We start from the raw sequence: 20,329 nt of genomic DNA on the forward strand, positions 1-20,329 counted from the left end.
CTAAATGTTTTCAAATTATTAATGTATCTAGAGAAGTCATGAGGGGTAAGATGGAGGAGCTGTGAAGAGTATAGGAGAAAAGCCTACAAATATTGAAGGAAAATGTTTGAATCCTTTCTCAATTCCAGATCATCTGAAATGAAGGCAAAACTCTGGTGGGGGTGGGGGAAGTACTTGATTTACAGCTTTGCAGGCATGCATTTTAGATGTGCACTTCTGATACAGAACTATACATGCAGCTCCTTTGCTCAGACCAGACGTTCTTGCAAGAAACTAATATCTATCTTTGTGGTGGGTGGTGAGATAGCAGATTCTGAGTCAGTACAATTTCCGGAGGCTTGATAATGCATTTGTGTATAGTATACACATATGGGGCTGGCCACAGCATGGTCAGAGGTCATAAAGGGGTGGTATTAACAAAGTACGGTGTGTGCAAACTTGAGCTCTGGGCCTAAGGAGTGTTGCGTGCATGCTTAGTCGTGTCCAACTCTTTTGCGACCCAATGGACTGTAGCCTGCCAGGCTTCTCTGGCCATGGGATTTCCCAGGCAAAAATCCTGCAGTGGGTTGCTAATTTCTTCTCTAGGGGATCTTCCCAATCCAGGGATTGAACCTGTGTCTCATGCATTGGCAGGCAGATTCTTTACCTGGGGACCTCCTGGGAAGCCTGGGCCTAAGGAAAGGAAGAAGTAAAGATAAGGGCTTGAAAAGTTTCTTCATTGTGACTAAGGCTTTCTTGCAGCATTTCTGTGACAGTATAGAGTGGATTTAAACACAAGTATTAGAAATAGACTTTACTACTAGTTGACCACAGTGAAATATAAGCCTTCAGGGGTTAGTCTTCCACACCTGGATAAAACATAGCTCTGTTTTCTTTTCAGTTCTCTTTGCCTAAAAAATGTATTGGCTAAAAGCCCGACCACTAAATTTTTTGTATTTATAGAATATGTCTTTGCAAACAAATGTATTGATAAAATAACTGATATGAGAAAAGTTGAGTTTTGTGGTAGGACGGGAAAGGAAATTTTTGTTTTGTTTGTTTTTCATTTGTCTCAGTTACGTAAATTAAAGCAGTCAAACAAAAAATAAATCCTCTTTCCTGGCAGTGGGAATACTCTAAAGTTGTAATGCGTTTGACATTGACATTTGGCCAAGGTTCTTAGGAAAATACAAAATGACTCCAGTGGAGCGCAGTTTCTTGCGTTAGAGCGTATCTTTGCGTAGTAGAGATAAGGCAAACAGAAACTGTTGCATACTTTGGGTCAGAAATGTAGAGGAATGTGAAAATAAGAGAGCATGATGTGGCCTGTGTACATTAAAAACCCAAACTCTAAGATGCAGTTCAGTTTCATACAGTTCAGCCACAACAGTCGTTTTTACTGCACTCATGCGGTTGTGAAAACTATCAGCACAATTTTAGGACATCTTCATCACCCCCCAATAGAAACCTATACCCGCTGGCAGTCACGCCTCAGCTCTAGGTAATAACTAGTCTATTTTCCGTCTCTATTTGCCTGTTCTGAATGTTAGAAATAAGTAAAATCTTACAATATATGGTCTTTTGTGACTGGCTTCTTTCACTTAGCACAAACTGCATCTATGTTTTAGTATGTATCAGTTCGGTTCAGTTGCTTAGTCGTGTCCAACTCTTTGTGACCCCATGGACTGCAGCACGCCAGGCCTCCCTGTCCATCACCAACTCTCGGAGCTTAAATCAAACTCATGTCCATTGAGTCGGTGATGCCATCCAACCATCTCATCCTCTGTCATCCCCTTCTCCTCCTGCCCTCAATCTTTCCCAGCATCAGGGTCTTTTCCAGTGAGTCAGCTCTTCTCATGAGGTGGCCGAAGTATTGGAGTTTCAGCTTCAGCATCAGTCCTTCCAATGAACACCCAGGACTGATCTCCTTTAGGGTGGACTGGTTGGATCTCCTTGCAGTCCAAGGGACTCTCAAGAGTCTTCTCCAACACCACAGTTCAAAAGCATCAATTCTTTGGCACTCAGCTTTCTTTATAGTCCAATTCTCACATCCATACATGACCACAGGAAAAACCGTAGCCTTGACTAGATGGACCTTTGTTGGCAAATAATGTCTCTGCTTTTGAATATGCTATCTAGGTTGGTCATAACTTTTCTTCCAAGGAGCAAGCGTCTTTTAATTTCATGGCTGCGGTCACCATCTGCAGTGATTTTGGAGCCCAGGAAAGTAAAGTCTGCCACTGTATGTATCAGTACCTACTTAATTGCTAAGTAGTGTTCTGTTTTAAGGATATACCACATTTATCCATCCATTAGTTGAAGGACACTTGAGTTGTTTCCACTTTTTAGCTTTTTAGCTGTTATGAATAGCCAAATAACACTGCTATGAACTTCCATGTATAAACTTTTGTATGGACATAGGTTTCTCTTGGGTGTATCTCTATGAGTGGGAGTCGTTGGGTCATATGCTAATTCTATGTGTAACCATTAGGTTACTAATGTGTTACCATTAGGAACTGCCAGACTGTTTTCTAAAGTGACTGCACCATTTTATATGCCCACCAGTACTGTATATAGGTTCCAATTTTTCCATGCCCTCACCTATACTTACCTGGCTTTTTTTGGACATGATCCAATTTACACTTTTATTATTTTTTCTTTTTTTAATTGCAATATCACAGTATTTATATTAGTTACATGTCATTTAGGTTAGTTATGCTAGTGGGTATGAAGTGGTATCTTGTGGTTTTCATTTGCATTTCCCCATTGTCTAATGATGTTGAACATCTTTTCTTGTGGTCATTGGCCATTTTTGTATTTTTTTTTTTTGGAGAGGTGTCTGTTCAAATCTTTGCCGATTTTATTTTATTATTTTGACTGTTCCATGTGGCATACGAGATCTTAGTTCCCCAGCTTGGGATTGAACCCATGCCTCCTGGAAGCATGGAGTTTTAATTACCGGACTACCAGGGAAGTCCCAGTCTTTGCCCATTTTAAAATTATTGAGTTGTACGAGTTCTTTGTATTTTCTGATGCAAGTCCCTTATTAGATGTATGATTCACACATATTTTCTCGATTCTGTAGATTACCTTTTGACTCCCTGATGGTATCGTTCGAAGCACAGCAGTTTTCACTTTGATGAGGCTGTGCTAGCACCGTTTGTTGAAATGACTGTACTCCCCCCTGGATTTTCTTGGCACTGTTGTTATTTGGCCATAAATCTGGCTGTAGTTCTGGACTCTCTGTCTCATTGACCGCATATCTGTCCTCTTACTGGTACCATGATTACTCGAGTTGTGTAGTAAGTTTAGAATTGACAAGTGCTGTCTTTGTATTTTGTTCTTCAAGGTTTTTTTTTAGCTATTCTGGGTCTCGTGCATTTTCACATAGAATTAGGATCAGCTTGTTAACTTTTGGAAGAAAAAAAAAAAAGTCGGCTGGGATTTTAATAGGGATTGCCTTGAGTTTTTGTATTGGGGAGTTATTGCTATCCTAAGAGTATTAAGTCTTTTACTTCATGAATATAATTTCTTTCTATTTAAGTGTTTAATTTCTTTCAACAATATTTTGGACTCTTCAGTGTATATGTTTTGCACTTCTTTTAAGATTTTACCTAAGCATTTAAATCTTTTTGATATAAATGAATCAAAAGTGTTATAAATGAAATTTTCTTAACTTCATTTCTGGATTTTTTATTGCTGGTGTATGGAAACAACTGATTTTTGTGTATTGATTGCATATCCTACAACTTTGCAAAACCTGTTTATTCTAGTAGCTTTTTAGTGGATTCTTTAGGATTTTCTATATATAACATCCTATCTTGTGCAAATAAAGGTAGTTTTATTTATTCTTTTCAGTTGGGATGCCTTATGTTAGTTTTTCTTGCTTAACTGCCCTGACCAGAAATTCTGGTACAACCTTGAATAGGCTCAGTAGTAGACATCCTTGTCTTCTTTTTTTTCAGTTGGTGTATAATTGATCTAAAATGTTGTGTTTCAAGTGTAGATCTCCTTGTCTTATTTCTGATGTTAGTAGGTAGGCTGTTCAGGTTTTTACCATTAAGTGTGAAGTTAGCTGCAAGTTTTTTAGATGCCCTTTATCAGGTCAATTGAGGAAGTTCCTGTCTATTTCTAGTTCATTGAGTGTTTCTGTTCTGAAAGAGTGTTGGATTTTTTTTTTTCTTTTGGGTCAAATGCTTTTTCTGACATAGATTGCTTCAAAAATGACTCATTTTTTGTTTTTCTTTTTTCAATCTGCAGAAATTGACTTGCACACCAAATGTGTGGTGGATGTAGACGCAAACAAGGTCATTCTCAATCCTGTAAATACCGACCTTTCCAAAGGCGATGCCCGGTAAGCTAAGAACCAGTGTTAGGATTGATGGGTTTTTAAAAGACAGAAGGCAACAGTGGCTGCTGAACTGAATTTAGTTGAACAAATATTGAGTGCTTTCTACGTGGAGACATATTGCTGCCAGATCAGTGAGATGAGGTTTGTTAATATAATATGGAAGGACTCAGTGCCTGATCGAGTGTCATGGGTGGGACAGTGATGGTATAGAAGCGCGGAGAAGAGAATGTTGGTTAGTACCTGAGGAAGGCTTCCTGAAGGAGATGATATTGGCTGGAGGCTTAGATGAGATGTAAATGGGAAGAAGTAGGGAAGAAGGGAAGGCTTTTCAGTTGCTGCTCATCCTGGGTGGTTTTTACTTCTGCCAGTTCCTATCCTAGTCTATTGGTCAGAACCCATTTCAAGTGTTCTTTTCTTCCTGAAGACTTTCTTGCAGCCCTTACTGGATTCCTCTCCTTAAGGTCCCTGTGAGCTATAATCTGTGCCACCTAATTTAATTATGGTGTATTGTTTTGAATTATTAATTATAGCTCAACAGTAAATTTTAAGGTCTTGGAAGGAAGGGACTCTCTGTCAGGAGTTGGGGATGAAATACTTGAGCCTCACTTCTGGGTTTGAGTGAACATATGAACCAAAGGGGAGAGCAGGGAGGTATAAAGAAAGCGAATGTGGACAGGAAGGAAGAGATTAATTTGGTTTTTCTTAGCAAGTGCAGGGAAATTACCAGGTAAGTTAGAGTCACTTTATAGAAGGCTTTGGAAGCAGATGAGATTTGGCCTCTCTTTTTATGGGAAGTTGTCATCTTTGACAGTTTTTGAATTATTGTGATTAAGGAAGTGGATTAGGAAGATTGTTGGATGGCAGTGTCAGGAGTGGATCAGAGTGGGGAAGGACTGGCTGTAGAGATCAGCTATCAGAGATGTTTTTGTGCCATTCTGACAGTGGAGAACGCATGGTGCCCACCATGATGCTTTGTGCCAAGCAGATGCTGCAGAGTACTTGCAGAGACAGCGTTGTTTGCGAAAGTACACCCAAAGGCACTCCATGAAGTTCTTTTGAGTTGAATTAAGTTGAAAAGAGCACATGACATGGAGTTAGAAAATAGGAAATTGAATCCCTGCTTATCTTATCGTAGGCAGTTTGTTGTTGTTTAGTTGCTAAGTTGTGTCCCACTCTTTTGTGACCCCATAATTTGTAGCCCACCAGACTCCTCTGTCCATGGGATTTCCCAGGCAAGATTACTGGAATGGGTTGCTATTTCCTACTTCAGGGGAATTTTCCTGGCCCAGGGATCGAACCTGCGTCTCCTGCATTGGCAGGCAGATTTCTTTACCACTGAGCCACCATCCTAAAAGATGATGCTGTGAAAGTGCTGCACTCAATATGCCAGCAAATTTGGAAAACTCAGCAGTGGCCACAGGACTGGAAAAGGTCAGTTTTCATTCCAATCCCAAAGAAAGGCAATGCCAAGGAATGCTTAAACTACCACACAATTGCACTCATCTCACACGCTAGTAAAGTAATGCTCAAAATTCTCCAAGCCAGGCTTCAACAATAGTTGAAGTGTGAACTTCCAGATGTTCAAGCTGGATTTAGAAAAGGCAGAGGAACCAGAGATCAAATTGCCAACATCTGCTAGATCATCCAAAAAGCAAGAGAGTTCTAGAAAAACATCTATTTCTGCTTTATTGACTATGCCAAAGCCTTTGACTGTGTGGATCACAATAAACTGTGGAAAATTCTGAAAGAGATGGGAATACCAGACTACCTGACCTGCCTCTTGAGAAATCTGTATGCAGATCAGGAAGCAACAGCTAGAACTGGACATGGAACAACAGACTAGTTCTAAATAGGAAAAGGAGTATGTCAAGGCTGTATATTGTCACCCTGCTTATTTAACTTATATGCAGAGTACATCATGAGAAATGCTGGACTGGAAGAAACACAAGCTGGAATCAAGATTGCCGAGAGAAATATCAATAACCTCAGATATGCAGATGACACCACCCTTATGGCAGAAAGTGAAGAAGAACTAAAGAGCCTCTTGATGAAAGTGAAAGAGGAGAGGGAAAAAGTTGGCTTAAAGCTCAACATTCAGAAAACTAAGATCATGGCATCCGGTCCCATCACTTCATGGGAAATAGATGGGGAAACACTGTAAACAGTGGCTGACTTTATTTTGGGGGGCTCCAAAATCACTGCAGGTGGTGACTGCAGCCATGAAATTAAAAGACACTTACTCCTTGGAAGGAAAGTTATGACCAACCTAGATAGCATATTCAAAAGCAGAGACGTTACTTTGCCAACAGAGGTCCATCTAGTCAAGGCTATGGTTTTTTCAGTGTTCATGTATGGCTGTGAGAGTTGGACTATAAAGAAGGCTGAGTGCTGAAGAATTGATGCTTTTGAACTGTGGTGTTGGAGAAGACTCTTGAGAGTCCCTTGGACTGCAAGGAGATTCAACCAGTCCATCCTAAAGAAAATCAGTCCTGAATATTCATTGAAAGGACTGATGTTGAAGCTGAAACTCCAGTACTTTGGCCACCTGATGCGAAAATCTGACTCATTGGAAAAGACTCTGATTCTGGGAAAGATTGAAGCCAGGAGAAGGGGACGACAGAGGATGAGTTGTCATCCACTCAATGGGCATGAGTTTGAGTAAACTCCGGCAGTTGGTGATGGACAGGGAGGCCTGGCGTGCTGCAGTCCATGGCATCGCAAAGAGTCAGACACGACTGAACAACTGAACTGAGCCAGCAGGGAAGCCCTGTAGTTAGTTATTTTTACCTTTTTTGAGCCTTGTCTGTGTGATACCTACCTCATCTGTTTCATAGGGGGGTTTCCTGAAAATCAAATTAGTAATCCTTAAAGTGCTTTGTGAAGTGTTCTGTAAATGTTGAGGTTTATTATTATTGACGTAGTTATGTTTCTGACTGTGGCTCAGACCATGAACTCCTTATTGCCAAATTCAGACTTAAATTGAAGAAAGTAGGGAAAACCACTAGACCATTCAGGTATGACCTAAATCAAATCCCTTATGATTATACAGTGGAAGTGAGAAATAGATTTAAGGGACTAGATCTGATAGATAGAGTGCCTGATGAGCTATGGAATGAGGTTCATGACATTGTACAGGAGACAGGGATTAAGACCATCCCCATGGAAAAGAAATGCAAAAAAGCAAAATGGCTGTCTGGGGAGGCCTTACAAATAGCTGTGAAAAGAAGAGAAGCGAAAAGCAAAGGAGAAAAGGAAAGATATAAGCATCTGAATGCAGAGTTCCAAAGAACAGCAAGAAGAGATAAGAAAGCCTTCTTTAGCAATCAATGCAAAGAAATAGAGGAAACAACAGAATGGGAAAGACTAGGGATCTCTTCAAGAAAATCAGAGATACCAAGGGAACATTTCATGCAAAGATGAGCTCGATAAAGGACAGAAATGGTATGGACCTAACAGAAACAGAAGATATTAAGAAGAGATGGCAAGAATACACAGAAGAACTGTACAAAAAAGATCTTCACGACCCAGATAATCACGATGGTGTGATCACTGACCTAGAGCCAGACATCCTGGAATGTGAAGTCAAGTGTGCCTTAGAAAGCATCACTACAAACAAAGCTAGTGGAGGTGATGGAATTCCAGTGGAGCTATTCCAAATCCTGAAAGATGATGCTGTGAAAGTGCTGCACTCAATATGCCAGCAAATTCGGAAAACTCAGCAGTGGCCACAGGACTGGAAAAGGTCAGTTTTCATTCCAATCCCAAAGAAAGGCAATGCCAAAGAATGCTCAAACTACTGCACAATTGCACTCATCTCACATGCTAGTAAAGTAATGCTCAAAATTCTCCAAGCCAGGCTTCAGCAATATGTGAACCGTGAACTTCCTGATGTTCAAGCTGGTTTTAGAAAAGGCAGAGGAACCAGAGATTAAATTGCCAACATCCGCTGGATCATGGAAAAAGCAAGAGAGCTCCAGAAAAACATCTATTTCTGCTTTATTGACTATGCCAAAGCCTTTGACTGTGTGGATCACAATAAACTGTGGGAAATTCTGAAAGAGATGGGAACACCAGACCACCTGATCTGCCTCTTGAGAAATCTGTATGCAGGTCAGGAAGCAACCGTTAGAACTGGACATGGAACAACAGACTGGTTCCAAATAGGAAAAGGAGTATGTCAAGGCTGTATACTGTCACCCTGCTTATTTAACTTATATGCAGAGTATATCATGAGAAACGCTGGACTGGAAGAAGCACAAGCTGGAATCAAGATTGCCTGGAGAAATATCACTAACCTCAGATATGCAGATGACACCACTCTTATGGCAGAAAGTGAAGAGGAACTCAAAAGCCTCTTGATTAAAGTGAAAGAAGAGAGTGAAAAAGTTGGCTTAAAGCTCAGCATTCAGAAAACTAAGATCATGGCATCCGGTCCCACCACTTCATGGGAAATAGATGGGAAAACAGTGGAAACAGTGTCAGACTTTATTTTTCTGGGCTCCAAAATCACTACAGATGGTGACTGCAGCCATGAAATTAAAAGATGCTCACTCCTTAGAAGGAAAGTTATGACCAACGTAGATAGCATAAGCAAAAGCAAAGACATTACTTTGCCAACAAAGGTTCGTCTAGTCAAGGCTATGGTTTTTCCTGTGGTCATGTATGGATGTGAGAGTTGGACTGTGAAGAAGGCTGAATGCCGAAGAATTGATGCTTTTGAACTATGGTGTTGGAGAAGACGCTTGAGAGTCCCTTGGACTGCAAGGAGATCCAACCAGTCCATTCTGAAGGAGATCAGCCCTGGGATTTCTTCGGAAGGACTGATGCTAAAGCTGAAACTCCAGTACTTTGGCCACCTCATGCGAAGAGTTGACTCATTGGAAAAGACTCTGATGCTGGGAGGGGTTGGGGGCAGGAGGAGAAGGGGACGACAGAGGATGAGATGGCTGGATGGCATCATTGACTCGATGGACGTGAGTCTCAGTGAACTCTGGGAGTTGCTGATTGAAAGGGAGGCCTGGCATGCTGCAATTCATGGGGTCACAAAGAGTCGGACACAACTGAGCGACTGATCTGATCTGATTTGATCTGATGTTTCTTAAGCATCTCTAGGAGATGCTGTTACTAGGGTGGGAAAGATATTGATGAGTCAGAGGTGCAGGGATTTTGAGCCTGCTAATGGAATGACCTAGTGTCCTGAGTGTGAACTGAAAACACTAATCTGGGGGAGTATATATTGCTCGTAGAGCTTTCAGTCTGAGTACTGTTGTTTTCTTTGGAAATGTGGGCAACTCTGAGTAAACTTGGAGGCAATACCCTCTGATAGAAAAAAATTTGGGTTTTTTATACAGACTGACGATTCAAATTCTGCCTTTGCCGCTTGCTGGCATGGTTATCTTCCTGTGTGTTTTATTTGTAAAGTGTTTCCGTTTTCTATTGTTGTATAACAAATAAATGATCTCAGAAGCTTTGTGACTTCAAACAACAGTAATCATGTACTTTTTTTTAAGGTTTATTTATTTTTGGCTGTGCTGGGTCTTTGTTGTGGTGCGTGGGCTTCTCGTTGTGGTGGCTTCTCGTTGCAGAGCACAGGCTGTAGGGTGCACAGGCTGCAGTAGCTGTAGGGCGTGGGCTCAGTGGTGGCCCCCGGGCTTAGTTGCTCTGCGGCATGTGGAGTCTTCCTGGATCAGGGATCACGCCCACGTCCCCTGCATTGGCAGGGGTATTCTCAACCACTGGACCGCCATGGAAGGCCAGTAATCATTATTATCTCATGGTTAGTGTGGCTTAGAAATTCAGATAGAGCTTGGGGGGATGGCTTGCTCCAGTCCACGCTGTCGGGGGTTCACCGGGAAGACTTGAAGGCGAGGGGCCGCAATCAGAAAGCTCACCGGGTCACTTGGGTCGGGTGGTTGACGCTGCCTGTTAGCTGGAGATGTCGCTGGGGCTGCAGGCAGAAGCCCTGCTCCCAGTCTGGTGGCAGGTTCCAGAGGCAAGTGTCCTGAGAGCATGAGAAAGCGAGGTGGGAGCAGTATTGCGTTATGTTTTTTTTAATTGGAGTGTAATTGCTTTACGATCTTGTGTTTCTGCTTTACAACAAAGTGAATCGGCTGTATGTATACATATATCCCATATACGAAAGCTGTATGTATACATATATCCCCTCTCTCTTGAGCGTCCCTCCTTCCCCATCCGTGATGTTGTGACCTTGGCAGTCACAGTGACAGTTCTGTCACATATTCATGCTGAAGGCTAGTGTAAAGCTCTACGCAGTAGAGGAAACATGGACCATCATCTATGAGTGGAGAAACATCAGTGTCACCTAAGGGAAGCATTTTTGGTGGGAAATACATTGTTGTGGCACCATCCACAAGTGTGTGATGTTAACTGCTGAGCTAATTGTGAGGATACAGTGAGCACAGAGAATGTAAAATGAATGTTTTCTTTCCTTTAGAGATCCTTAAATCTCAGGGGTTTGTGAAAGAATTAAATAGCACTTTTTGGTTCCACAGAGTATCTTGGATGACTCTTTTTACATGTGCTGAAAATACAGATTGAATGTTAAGTCAGTACTATAGAGTGCTGTCTGATTTAAAAAATACTTAGAAGTGATAGCTGTCAAAAGCAAACAGAAGTGACATCCGTAAACGCTGGTATGTTGTGGCTTTTGGTGAGATAAAGTTAGGAAGCACAGCTTCTTAAAAAACAACTCTTTATTGAAGTATAAACTATATGTACAGAAAAGTATATATAGCTTGATGAATTTTCATAAGTTGAGCACAGTCCTGTAACTGGTGCCCAGATGAAAAACAAGAACATTACTAGTATGACAAAAGACCACCTCAGGGGAAGTACTTTTTTTTTTAATGTCAAGGTGAAAAGAGAAAATGAAAATTTGGGAATGTAGCAGTTCGGTAGTATATGTTGACTTCATTAAAAGAAAGAAATAGTAAGGAAAGCACAAATTACAAAGTTAAGATTAATTACAGTCTAGTTTGGAGAATGACTAACCCATAAAACAAGTTACGGTTTTATAGGAGCTATACTTGTAGCTGAAGTGCCAGGGATTTGAAACTAACATAAAAAAAGTGGTTGGTGTCAGTTTCAATCAATAGTCAGAAAGACTCAAACTAATATTTTTCCTTTAAGAGCTACAATATCCTTCTTTTTAGAATAGTGTCCACCAATCTTATTAATCTAAAACTGTGATTAATTTTACATGTGTACTTAATAACCTATGTTAGTATACTTTGAAAGTGAATATGTATACTTTTAAAACAATAGTTTTATATTTTTCTGATTAATTTTGCATTAACTTCTGAAAATTTCATGGTTTGATATTTATGCTTATTAAAGGCAATAGAAGCCATTTAAAAATGAATAGGTAGACAATTTTCAGCTTAACAGCTTAATCGTGGGAATTTGGGAAACATTGGTATATGGAATTTCAAAACTGTTTTGAAAAATAAGATGCTTAAAATTCAGAAAATTGATAGTACACAGCTAACCGGAGATTAAGAAATGCTCACTTTGAAGTCAGACAGACTGAGTCTCAGCTCTACTGTTGTTATTGTTGAGTCGCTTAGTAGTGTTTTACCCTTTGTGACCCCGTGGACCACACACAGCCCGATAGGCTCCTCTGTTCATAGGATTTCCCAGGCAAGAATGCTGGAGTGGGTTGCCATTTCCTCCTCCAGGGGATCTTCCTGACCCAGGGGTCGAACCCATGTGTCCTGTATTGGCAGGTGAATTCTTTACTGCTGAGCCACCTGGGAAGCTCCAGCTTTACTGTAGGGTTGGCCAAAAGGTTCGTTCAGATTTTCCCATATGGTGTAACAGAAAAACCCAAACAAAACTTTTCACAACCCAATACTTAACATGTGTGGTGTGGAGCAAGTTGCTTAATTGTCCTCTGTCTCAGTGAAGTGGAGATTATAGTAGTACCTGCCTATCGGTTGTTACAAGGAATCAGTTCAGTTCAGTCGCTCAGTCGTGTCCAACTCTTTGCGACCCCATGAATCGCAGCATGCCAGGCCTCCCTGTCCATCACCATCTCCTGGAGTTCACTCAAACTCAAGTCCATCGAGTCGGTGATACCATCCAGCCATCTCATCCTCTGTCGTCCCCTTTTCCTCCTGCCCCCAATCCCTCCCAGCATCAGGGTCTTTTCCAATGAGTCAGCTCTTCGCATGAAGTGGCCAAAGTACTGGAGTTTCAGCTTTAGCATCATTCCTTCCAAAGAAATCCCAGGACTGATCTCCTTTAGAATGGACTGGTTGGATCTCCTTGCAGTCCAAGGGACTCTCAAGAGTCTTTTCCAACACCACAGTTCAAAAGCATCAATTCTTCGGCCCTCAGCCTTCTTCACAGTCCAACTTTCACATCCATACATGACCACTGGAAAAACCATAGCCTTGATTAGATGGACCTTTGTTGGCAAAGTAATGTCTCTGCTTTTGAATATGCTATCTAGGTTGGTCACAACTTTTTTCCCAAGGAGTAAGCGTCTTTTAATTTCATGGCTGCAGTCACCATCTGCACTGATTTTGGAGCGCCCAAAAATAGTCAGCCACTGTTTCCACTGTTTCCCCATTTATTTCCCATGAAGTGATGGGACCAGATGCCATAAGTGAGTTAAAATATGCTAAGTGTCAGTGCCTGATGTGCAGTAAATCTTACATAAAAGTTAGCTATTTGATTCTTACCGATTCTGTTACTCAGTTCAGTTCAGTCGCTCAGTCGTGTCCCACTCTTTGTGACCGCATGGACTGCAGCATACCTGCACTGTCCATCACCAACTGCCGGAGTTTACCCAAACTCATGTCCGTTGAGTCAGCGATGGCATCCAACCATCTCATCCTCTGTCGTCCCCTTCTCCTCCTGCCCTCAATCTTTCCCAGCATCAGGTCTTTTCAAATGAGTCAGCTCTTCACATCAGGTGGCCAAAGTGTTGGAGTTTCAGCTTCAACATCAGTCCTTCCAATGAACATTCAGGACTGATTCCCTTTAGGATGGACTGGTTGGATCTCCTTGCAGTCCAAAGGACTCTCAAGAGTCTTCTCCAACACCACAGTTCAAAAGCATCAATTCTTCGGCGCTCAGCTTTCTTTATAGTCCAACTCTCACATCCATACATGACTACTGGAAAAACCATAGCCTTGACTAGACGGACCTTTGTTTGACAAAGTAATGTCTCTGCTTTTTAATATGCTGTCTAGGTTGGTCATAACTTTTCTTCCAAGGAGTAAGTGTCTTTTAATTTCATGGCTGCAGTCACCATCTGCAGTGATTTTGGAGCCCCCCAAAATAAAGTCAGCTACTGTTTCCACTGTTTCCCCATCTATTTGGCATGAAGTGATGGGACCGGATGCCATGATCTTAGTTTTCTGAATGTTGAGCTTTAAGCCAACTTTTTCACTCTCCTCTTTAACTTTCATCAAGAGGCTCTTTAGTTTGTCTTCACTTTTGGCCATAAGGGTGGTTTCATCTGCTTATCTGAGGTTATTGATGTTATTATGGCCTGTATTTTAAGGTGTGTCCATGGTATGTTATGAACTATATTATAACTTCATAAAGAAAGTAAAAAATTTTGAAACCAAAATATATTTAGTACTTGAGTCTATATGCCTATCAAGAAATCCCCTAGTTCTAGAAAAATTTCAACTTTGCAAAGGCAGAAACTTTATCTAATTTGCCCAGAGTTCATGGGGCTCGTAGGGACTCACATGCCATCAAAGAGACTGGCCCCTTGATTTTATGTTTACAGTGAACAAAATATTAATCCCTGTCATCTGGGCTTCTCCTTAGTATCAACTATAGTACTTGAGAAGCCAGGTCAAAACATTGCTTGTGAACATAGAGTAAGAACAAAGGGACGTTTTACTAAATACAGAGAAGGTTTTCTAGTCCACAGCACTCAAACAGCCTAGTGACTGAAAAGCTTGTGTCCTCCAGCACGGTCTTCTTTCTCTCTGTGTAATACGGAATACACACTGATGGATTTGGTCTTTTTATTTTCTCTGGCAGAGCCATACTGCCTACAGTACTAGTGCAGTAAGTGTGTTTTTGGAATTACCCTTTGGCACTAAATCAGTTTAGTTTTCTGGATTGGTCCTTGGGGTTTCCCGAATCTTCAGCAGCATATTTGCAAATCATCTTTTAGGGCTAATAAGTGACTAATTCATTATCTATTCTTAGTACATTTCTGGAAGTGTGGTTCTCAGTGTGTGATCTTTACCGTTTAGGAGCACTTTAAGTCCCTTGTATCACAAGTTACAATAATGTTATGTAGAACAATCCTCCTTTAAATACCAAAATCTTTAAGCCTTATTTTGTTAGAATTGTCTTAAAACTTAATAGGCTTTTATCTTTTAATAAAATGCTAATGATAGTGCTTGTTACCATGATAGGGCAAAATAGTTTCTTAGGCTCTTTTATATTCTGTCTTTTGCCTTCTTCCCTCCTGAAGCAACAGCTAGAACTGGACATGGAACAACAGGCTGGTTCCAAATAAGAAAAGGAGTATGTCAAGGCTGTATATTGTCACCCTGCTTATTTAACTTATATGCAGAGTACATCATGAGAAACGCTGGGCTGGAAGAAGCACAAACTGAAATCAAGATTGCCAGGAGAAATATCAATAACCTCAGATATGCAGATGACACCACCCTTATGGCAAAAAGTGAAGAGGAACTAAAAAGCCTGTTGATGAAAGTGAAAAGAGGAGAGTGAAAAAGTTGGCTTAAAGCTCAACATTCAGAAAACTAAGATCATGGCATCCGGTCCCATCATTTCATGGGAAATAGATGGGGAAAAAGTGGAAACAGTGTCAGACTTTATTTTCTTGGGCTCCAAAATCACTGCAGATGGTGACTGCAGCCATGAAATGAAAAGACGCTTACTCCTTGGAAGGAAAGTTATGACCAACGTAGATAGCATATTCAAAAGCAGAGATATTACTTTGCCAACAAAGGTTCGTCTAGTCAAGGCTATGGTTTTTCCAGTGGTCATGTATGGATGTGAGAGTTGGACTGTGAAGAAGGCTGAATGCCGAAGAATTGATGCTTTTGAACTGTGGTGTTGGAGAAGACTCTTGAGAGTCCCTTGGACTTCAAGGAGATCCAACCAGTCCATTCTGAAGGAGATCAGCCCTGGGATTTCTTTGGAAGGAATGATGCTAAAGCTGAAACTCCAGTACTTTGGCCACCTGACGCGAAGAGTTGACTCATTGGAAAAGGCTCTGATGCTGGGAGGGACTGAGGGCAGGAGGAGAAGGGGATGACAGAGGATGAGATGGCTGGATGGCATCACTGACTCGATGGACGTGAGTGTGAGTGAACTCCAGGAGTTGGTGATGGACAGGGAGGCCTGGCGTGCTGCGATTCATGGGGTTGCAAAGAGTCGGACACGACTGAGCGACTGATCTGATCTGATCTGATCTGTTGGAGGAGACTCTTGAGAGTCCCTTGGACTACAAGAAGGTCTAACCAGTGCATTCGGAAGGAGACCAGTCCTGGGTGTTCATTGGAAGGACTGATGTTGAAGCTAAAACTACAATACTTTGGCCACCTCATGCGAAAAGTTGACTCATTGAAAAAGACTCTGATGCTGGGAGGGATTGGGGGCAGGAGGAGAAGGGGACGACAGAGGATGATATGGCTGAATGGCATCACCGACTCAATGGACATGAGTTTGGGTAAACTCCAGGAGTTGGTGATGAACAGGGAGGCCTGGTGTGCTGCAATTCATGGGGACACGACTCAGCAACTGAACTGAACTCCTTTACCCACCAGACTGGGCTTTACTGATCCCTCCGGTTAAAAAATGTTTTCAAAGGGAGTGAGGTGTGATTTCCCATGGAGAGTGGCCGGTTTCACTTTATGAAACAGTTGTGTTATGAGAGTTATGTTTCTTTGACTTTGGAAATGAGAATGCATTTTCCTAGAGGAACTGACAGTTATTTCTAGTAGAAATGCTAGTCTGTTAAAACAAAATGGCCAGTTTGGCCCACAATTCATACAGTAAAGTTTGTTTTTGCTGTGAGTAGATGAGATAAAGAATGCATTGACTGTAAGTAACCTGTATAATTGGTGTCACCGAGCCAAAGGTGCCAGCAGTTTTTTTTTTTTTTTTTAACTTTTTATTTTGTTTTGGAGAATAGCCAATTAACAGCAGAGGGACTCAGCCATACATATATATGTATCCATTCTCCCCCAAACTCCCCTCCCAACCAGGCTGCCACATAACACTGAGCAGAGTTCCGTGTGCTATACAGTAAGTCCTTCTTGGTTACCCATTTTAAAAACAGCAGTGTGTACATGACCATCCCAAACTCCCTAACTATCTGCCGTCATTTTTACACCATCAGTACAAATATCAACACAGTGAAAAGGGCACATGTCTTAGGATTTTATGAAAATAGTCTTGACCGCAGACCCACTGAAAAGTTCTAGGAAACACTGGGGAGTCCTCAGACCAAAACTACTTGACATATAATAAGCATATGATATAACTCACCCCTTTAAGGTGAACAGCTCAGTGATTTTTACTATATTTACCAGCACCGTTATCTAATTTTATGACATTTTTATCACCCTGTTAATCTACGTTCTGTCTCTACACTTGAAGTTTGTCTCTTCTGGGCATTGCATATACATGAAATATAATTTGTGGTCTTCTGTGATTGACTTCTTTTTACTTAGGTTAATGTTTTTGAGGTTTGTCTGTGTTATGGTATCTATCAGTTCAGTTCAGTTGCTCAGTCGTGTCCGACTCTTTGTGACCCTGTGGACTGCAGCATGCCAGGCCTCCCTGTCCATCACCAACTCCCGGAGTTTACGCAAACTCATGTCCATTGAGTTGGTGATGCCATCCAACCATCTCATCCTTTGTCGTTCCCTTCTCTTCCTGCCTTCAATCTTTCCCAGCATCAGGGTCTTTTCAAATGAGTCAACTCTTTGCATCTGGTGGCCAAATATTGCAGTTTCAGATTCAACATCAGTCCTTCTAATGAATATTCAGGACTGGTTTCCTTTAGGATGGACTGGTTGCATCTCCTGCGGTCTTCTGTGATTGGCTTCTTTTTACTTAGGTTAATGTTTTTGAGGGTTGTCCGTGGTATAGTATCTGTCAGTACTATTCCTTTTCACGGGGGAATAATTTTTCATCGTATTCTGTTTTGTTTATCCATTCGTCAGTTGATGGATATTTGGGTTTTTCCACTTCTGTGCTATTATGAATAATGCTGCTGTGAACCGCAGTTGTTTAGGTCTTTCAGTTGACCATGTTTCCGTTTCTCTTAGGTAGATGTCTAGGAGTGGAGCTGCTGGGTCATATGGTACCTCTGTGCTTATCATTTTGAGGAATTGTCAGACTTCTCTAAAGCGGCTGCAGTCTTTTACATTATGAGGATTCCAGTTTCTTGGGCTTTCAAAGAACTCTCCTTCACTGTAAGGAAAATGGTGGTGACTCTGGCTAATTGGCGAGTGCATGCCTTGCCCAAAGGCATTCGGATTACAATTAAAAAGCAAAACAAAACATCATGCTGTCCAAACTAACAGTCTTGGCTGGATTCAGCTCTTGGCTGCTGATTGGGAACCTCAGCCTCTAGCATACTTTTCTGTTGAGTGGTACTTCTTCGTAAGGTTTTAAAGAAATTGAGCAAAGTTTTTAAAAAATGTGTAAAAAGTATAAAGATTAAAACACTTTTATGTACCTGTCCCTCAGCTTAACAAAGCGCCATTACCAGTACAATGTAAACCTTTTGTAAACAGTCTCCAGTTGGAATGCCTTTCTTCTCCACCACAGTTAACAGCTTTTCCTGAATTTGGTTTTTTCTCTTTCCCTTGTATTTCTTTACGTTTCCACTATTTGTGTTTGGAAGTTGCTTGTGCAATACTGTGTGTCCACAAATGCCTTTTTCTAGTTAAAAGTCAGAGAGAGATGTGACTCAAAAAAGATTGACAACTCATAAAGCATAATGCCTGAGTTTTAAAGGCAAAAAAAATTGTATTAAGAGGAGCAAAAAAAAAATCACAGGTTTAGCATGGGGAGGAAAGCTAACTGTTCCTATTTTATCAAATACCCTGTTCCTCCTTTTTTCCTTGTAAAAAACCAAAATAAAAAAAAGGTTCCCCCTCCATCTATTGTTTGCAGTGAATTCAAGCAAAAGTGGCAGGAGCATTGTTTTAGTGGGCTTCCAACTCTGAGAGACTGAATCGGTGAGCTGTGCCTGTTCAGGGTGCTGCTTTAAACAACGGCACTGAAAGGGAATAGCCAGTTTAAATTGTACCGAGAATCCCCTGGTCAGTTAACGCGTTTTCTTTAGCCCTCTGTTTTCTTCTGTGTGTGTGGATTTGTATGTAGACTTTCTTTTATAATTCTTTATTATCCTGCCCCACCAAGTGTAAGATTTTATCATCATTATTATTGGTCGGGTGGCCTGTGGGATCCCAGTTCCCTGACCATGGCTGGAACTCGTGCCCACGGCAATGAAAGCGCAGAGCCCCAACCACTAGGCAACCAGGGAATTTCGCAAACTGTAAGATTTTAAAGACCAGAGTTTTCTGTAATAGAAAACATTTGGAAAGTGAGACCTCAAGATCGTAATGAACCTGAACGCTGATTCCTGTGGTGGTTTGTGAAATGACCTGTTCTTTAGTACATGTTGGAGAGACGTTCCAACATGGATGGAGTTAGCTGTAGATGACATATAGATGTGCAGATTTTTTGTGTTCTTGTACAGCTATGGGGCTTTCCACTTCTTCCTGTTTGGTTATGCTTAACTTAATAATAAATTGATAGTTTGAAGGTTATAATGGCCAGTCCAGTGAAAAGAATGTCTGAGATGTTGCTCTTAACCAGTTCTTATCAGAAAGGTCATTAAAATATTCCTTTTGATTGTTTACCAGACGCCAAATCTTAGTTACGATTATTAGATAATTAAGGAGTACCTAATATGAGCTAAATACATCCAGTTCTTCTTTGGAGGTTCAGTGTACTCTGTTCCTGGTAGATGAAAGAACATATGCAGAAAAAATATGTATCATAGATGCCGAATTAAGTGGAGTTGACCTGTACGTTTGTCTGACAAATGTATTGTGTAATACTACTGAAGGGAGGGCCTAATGCCAATAATTACTTTGAAATATATGAAGTCATTTTCAGACTAATTTCTTGTTAGTAGAAGTCATCGTTAGGTCATATTAGATAATGAGTTTTAAAATTTCTCTGCTGCTGTATGGATGCTAATTGAAGTAAAGATTTTAATTGAAGAAAGTCATGCAAAATGTAATTATGGTGTATACAATAGACCTGCTTGTTCTTTCTGCTGTGAGATGACTTGAGTGAGGCTAATAATCCTGCCCAAATAGAATTTATTCCTCTGGAGAATAGTATGTGGTATGTTTTAATTTCATAAAGAGGCTCTTCCTGGGGGAGTCTGTCCACCCTGATTATGTCAGTAAAGTGGGGAGAACGGTGTTCTACATACTCAGAAATTTCAGAGGATTCTTCCCCCTCTTTTAAAAAAAAATACTGCAGACATTGAGTGTACTACTTTGGAATATAGTTGTGAAAATGAATCAGGAACACTCTTAAAAGCTAAAAAGGTAATAAAGTATGTGTGGTTCAATTCATATCGCTGCATAGTTAATAGAAGCAGATAATCAAATTAGCAATAAACCCAGATTTTTCACAATTTTACCAGCAAAAGCTTAGGTTGCTAAAATGAACTGTTTGATAGCTGATTAGTAAACTTAACAAGAATTAGACTGTTCTGGTAGAATTTATGAAATCTTAGCCTTGTCATTGGTTATATAGTATCTTGTTTATGCTTTTATTGGTCCAAAAATAAGAAGGAATAAGTTTTTTTTGTTAATTTAAGAAAAGAGAGTCATTATACCTGTGGTTGAAATACTGCTTAGCTACTAACATTGGACATGATGATGATGCAGAGTTTTGTGTGTGTGGCTACTAATTAGATTAAGATATAGCTAATAG

At 40.8% G+C, this 20,329-nt stretch overlaps 1 protein-coding gene across 2 annotated transcripts in view; it reads left to right on the forward strand.

Annotated features, from left to right (window-relative positions):
* The window catches only part of KIF13B (kinesin family member 13B), a 209,989-nt gene that overhangs the window by 14,515 nt on the left and 175,145 nt on the right, over positions 1-20,329 (forward strand). For both annotated transcript variants that reach the window (XM_019965813.2, XM_019965815.2), the window contains exon 2: positions 4,240-4,333. In XM_019965813.2, the coding sequence (XP_019821372.2) occupies positions 4,240-4,333 (94 nt within the window). The remainder of the gene's footprint in view (positions 1-4,239; positions 4,334-20,329) is intronic.

The sequence above is a fragment of the Bos indicus genome, chromosome 8 (assembly GCF_029378745.1).
Source record: "Bos indicus isolate NIAB-ARS_2022 breed Sahiwal x Tharparkar chromosome 8, NIAB-ARS_B.indTharparkar_mat_pri_1.0, whole genome shotgun sequence".
Classification (NCBI taxonomy): Eukaryota; Metazoa; Chordata; class Mammalia; order Artiodactyla; family Bovidae; genus Bos; species Bos indicus.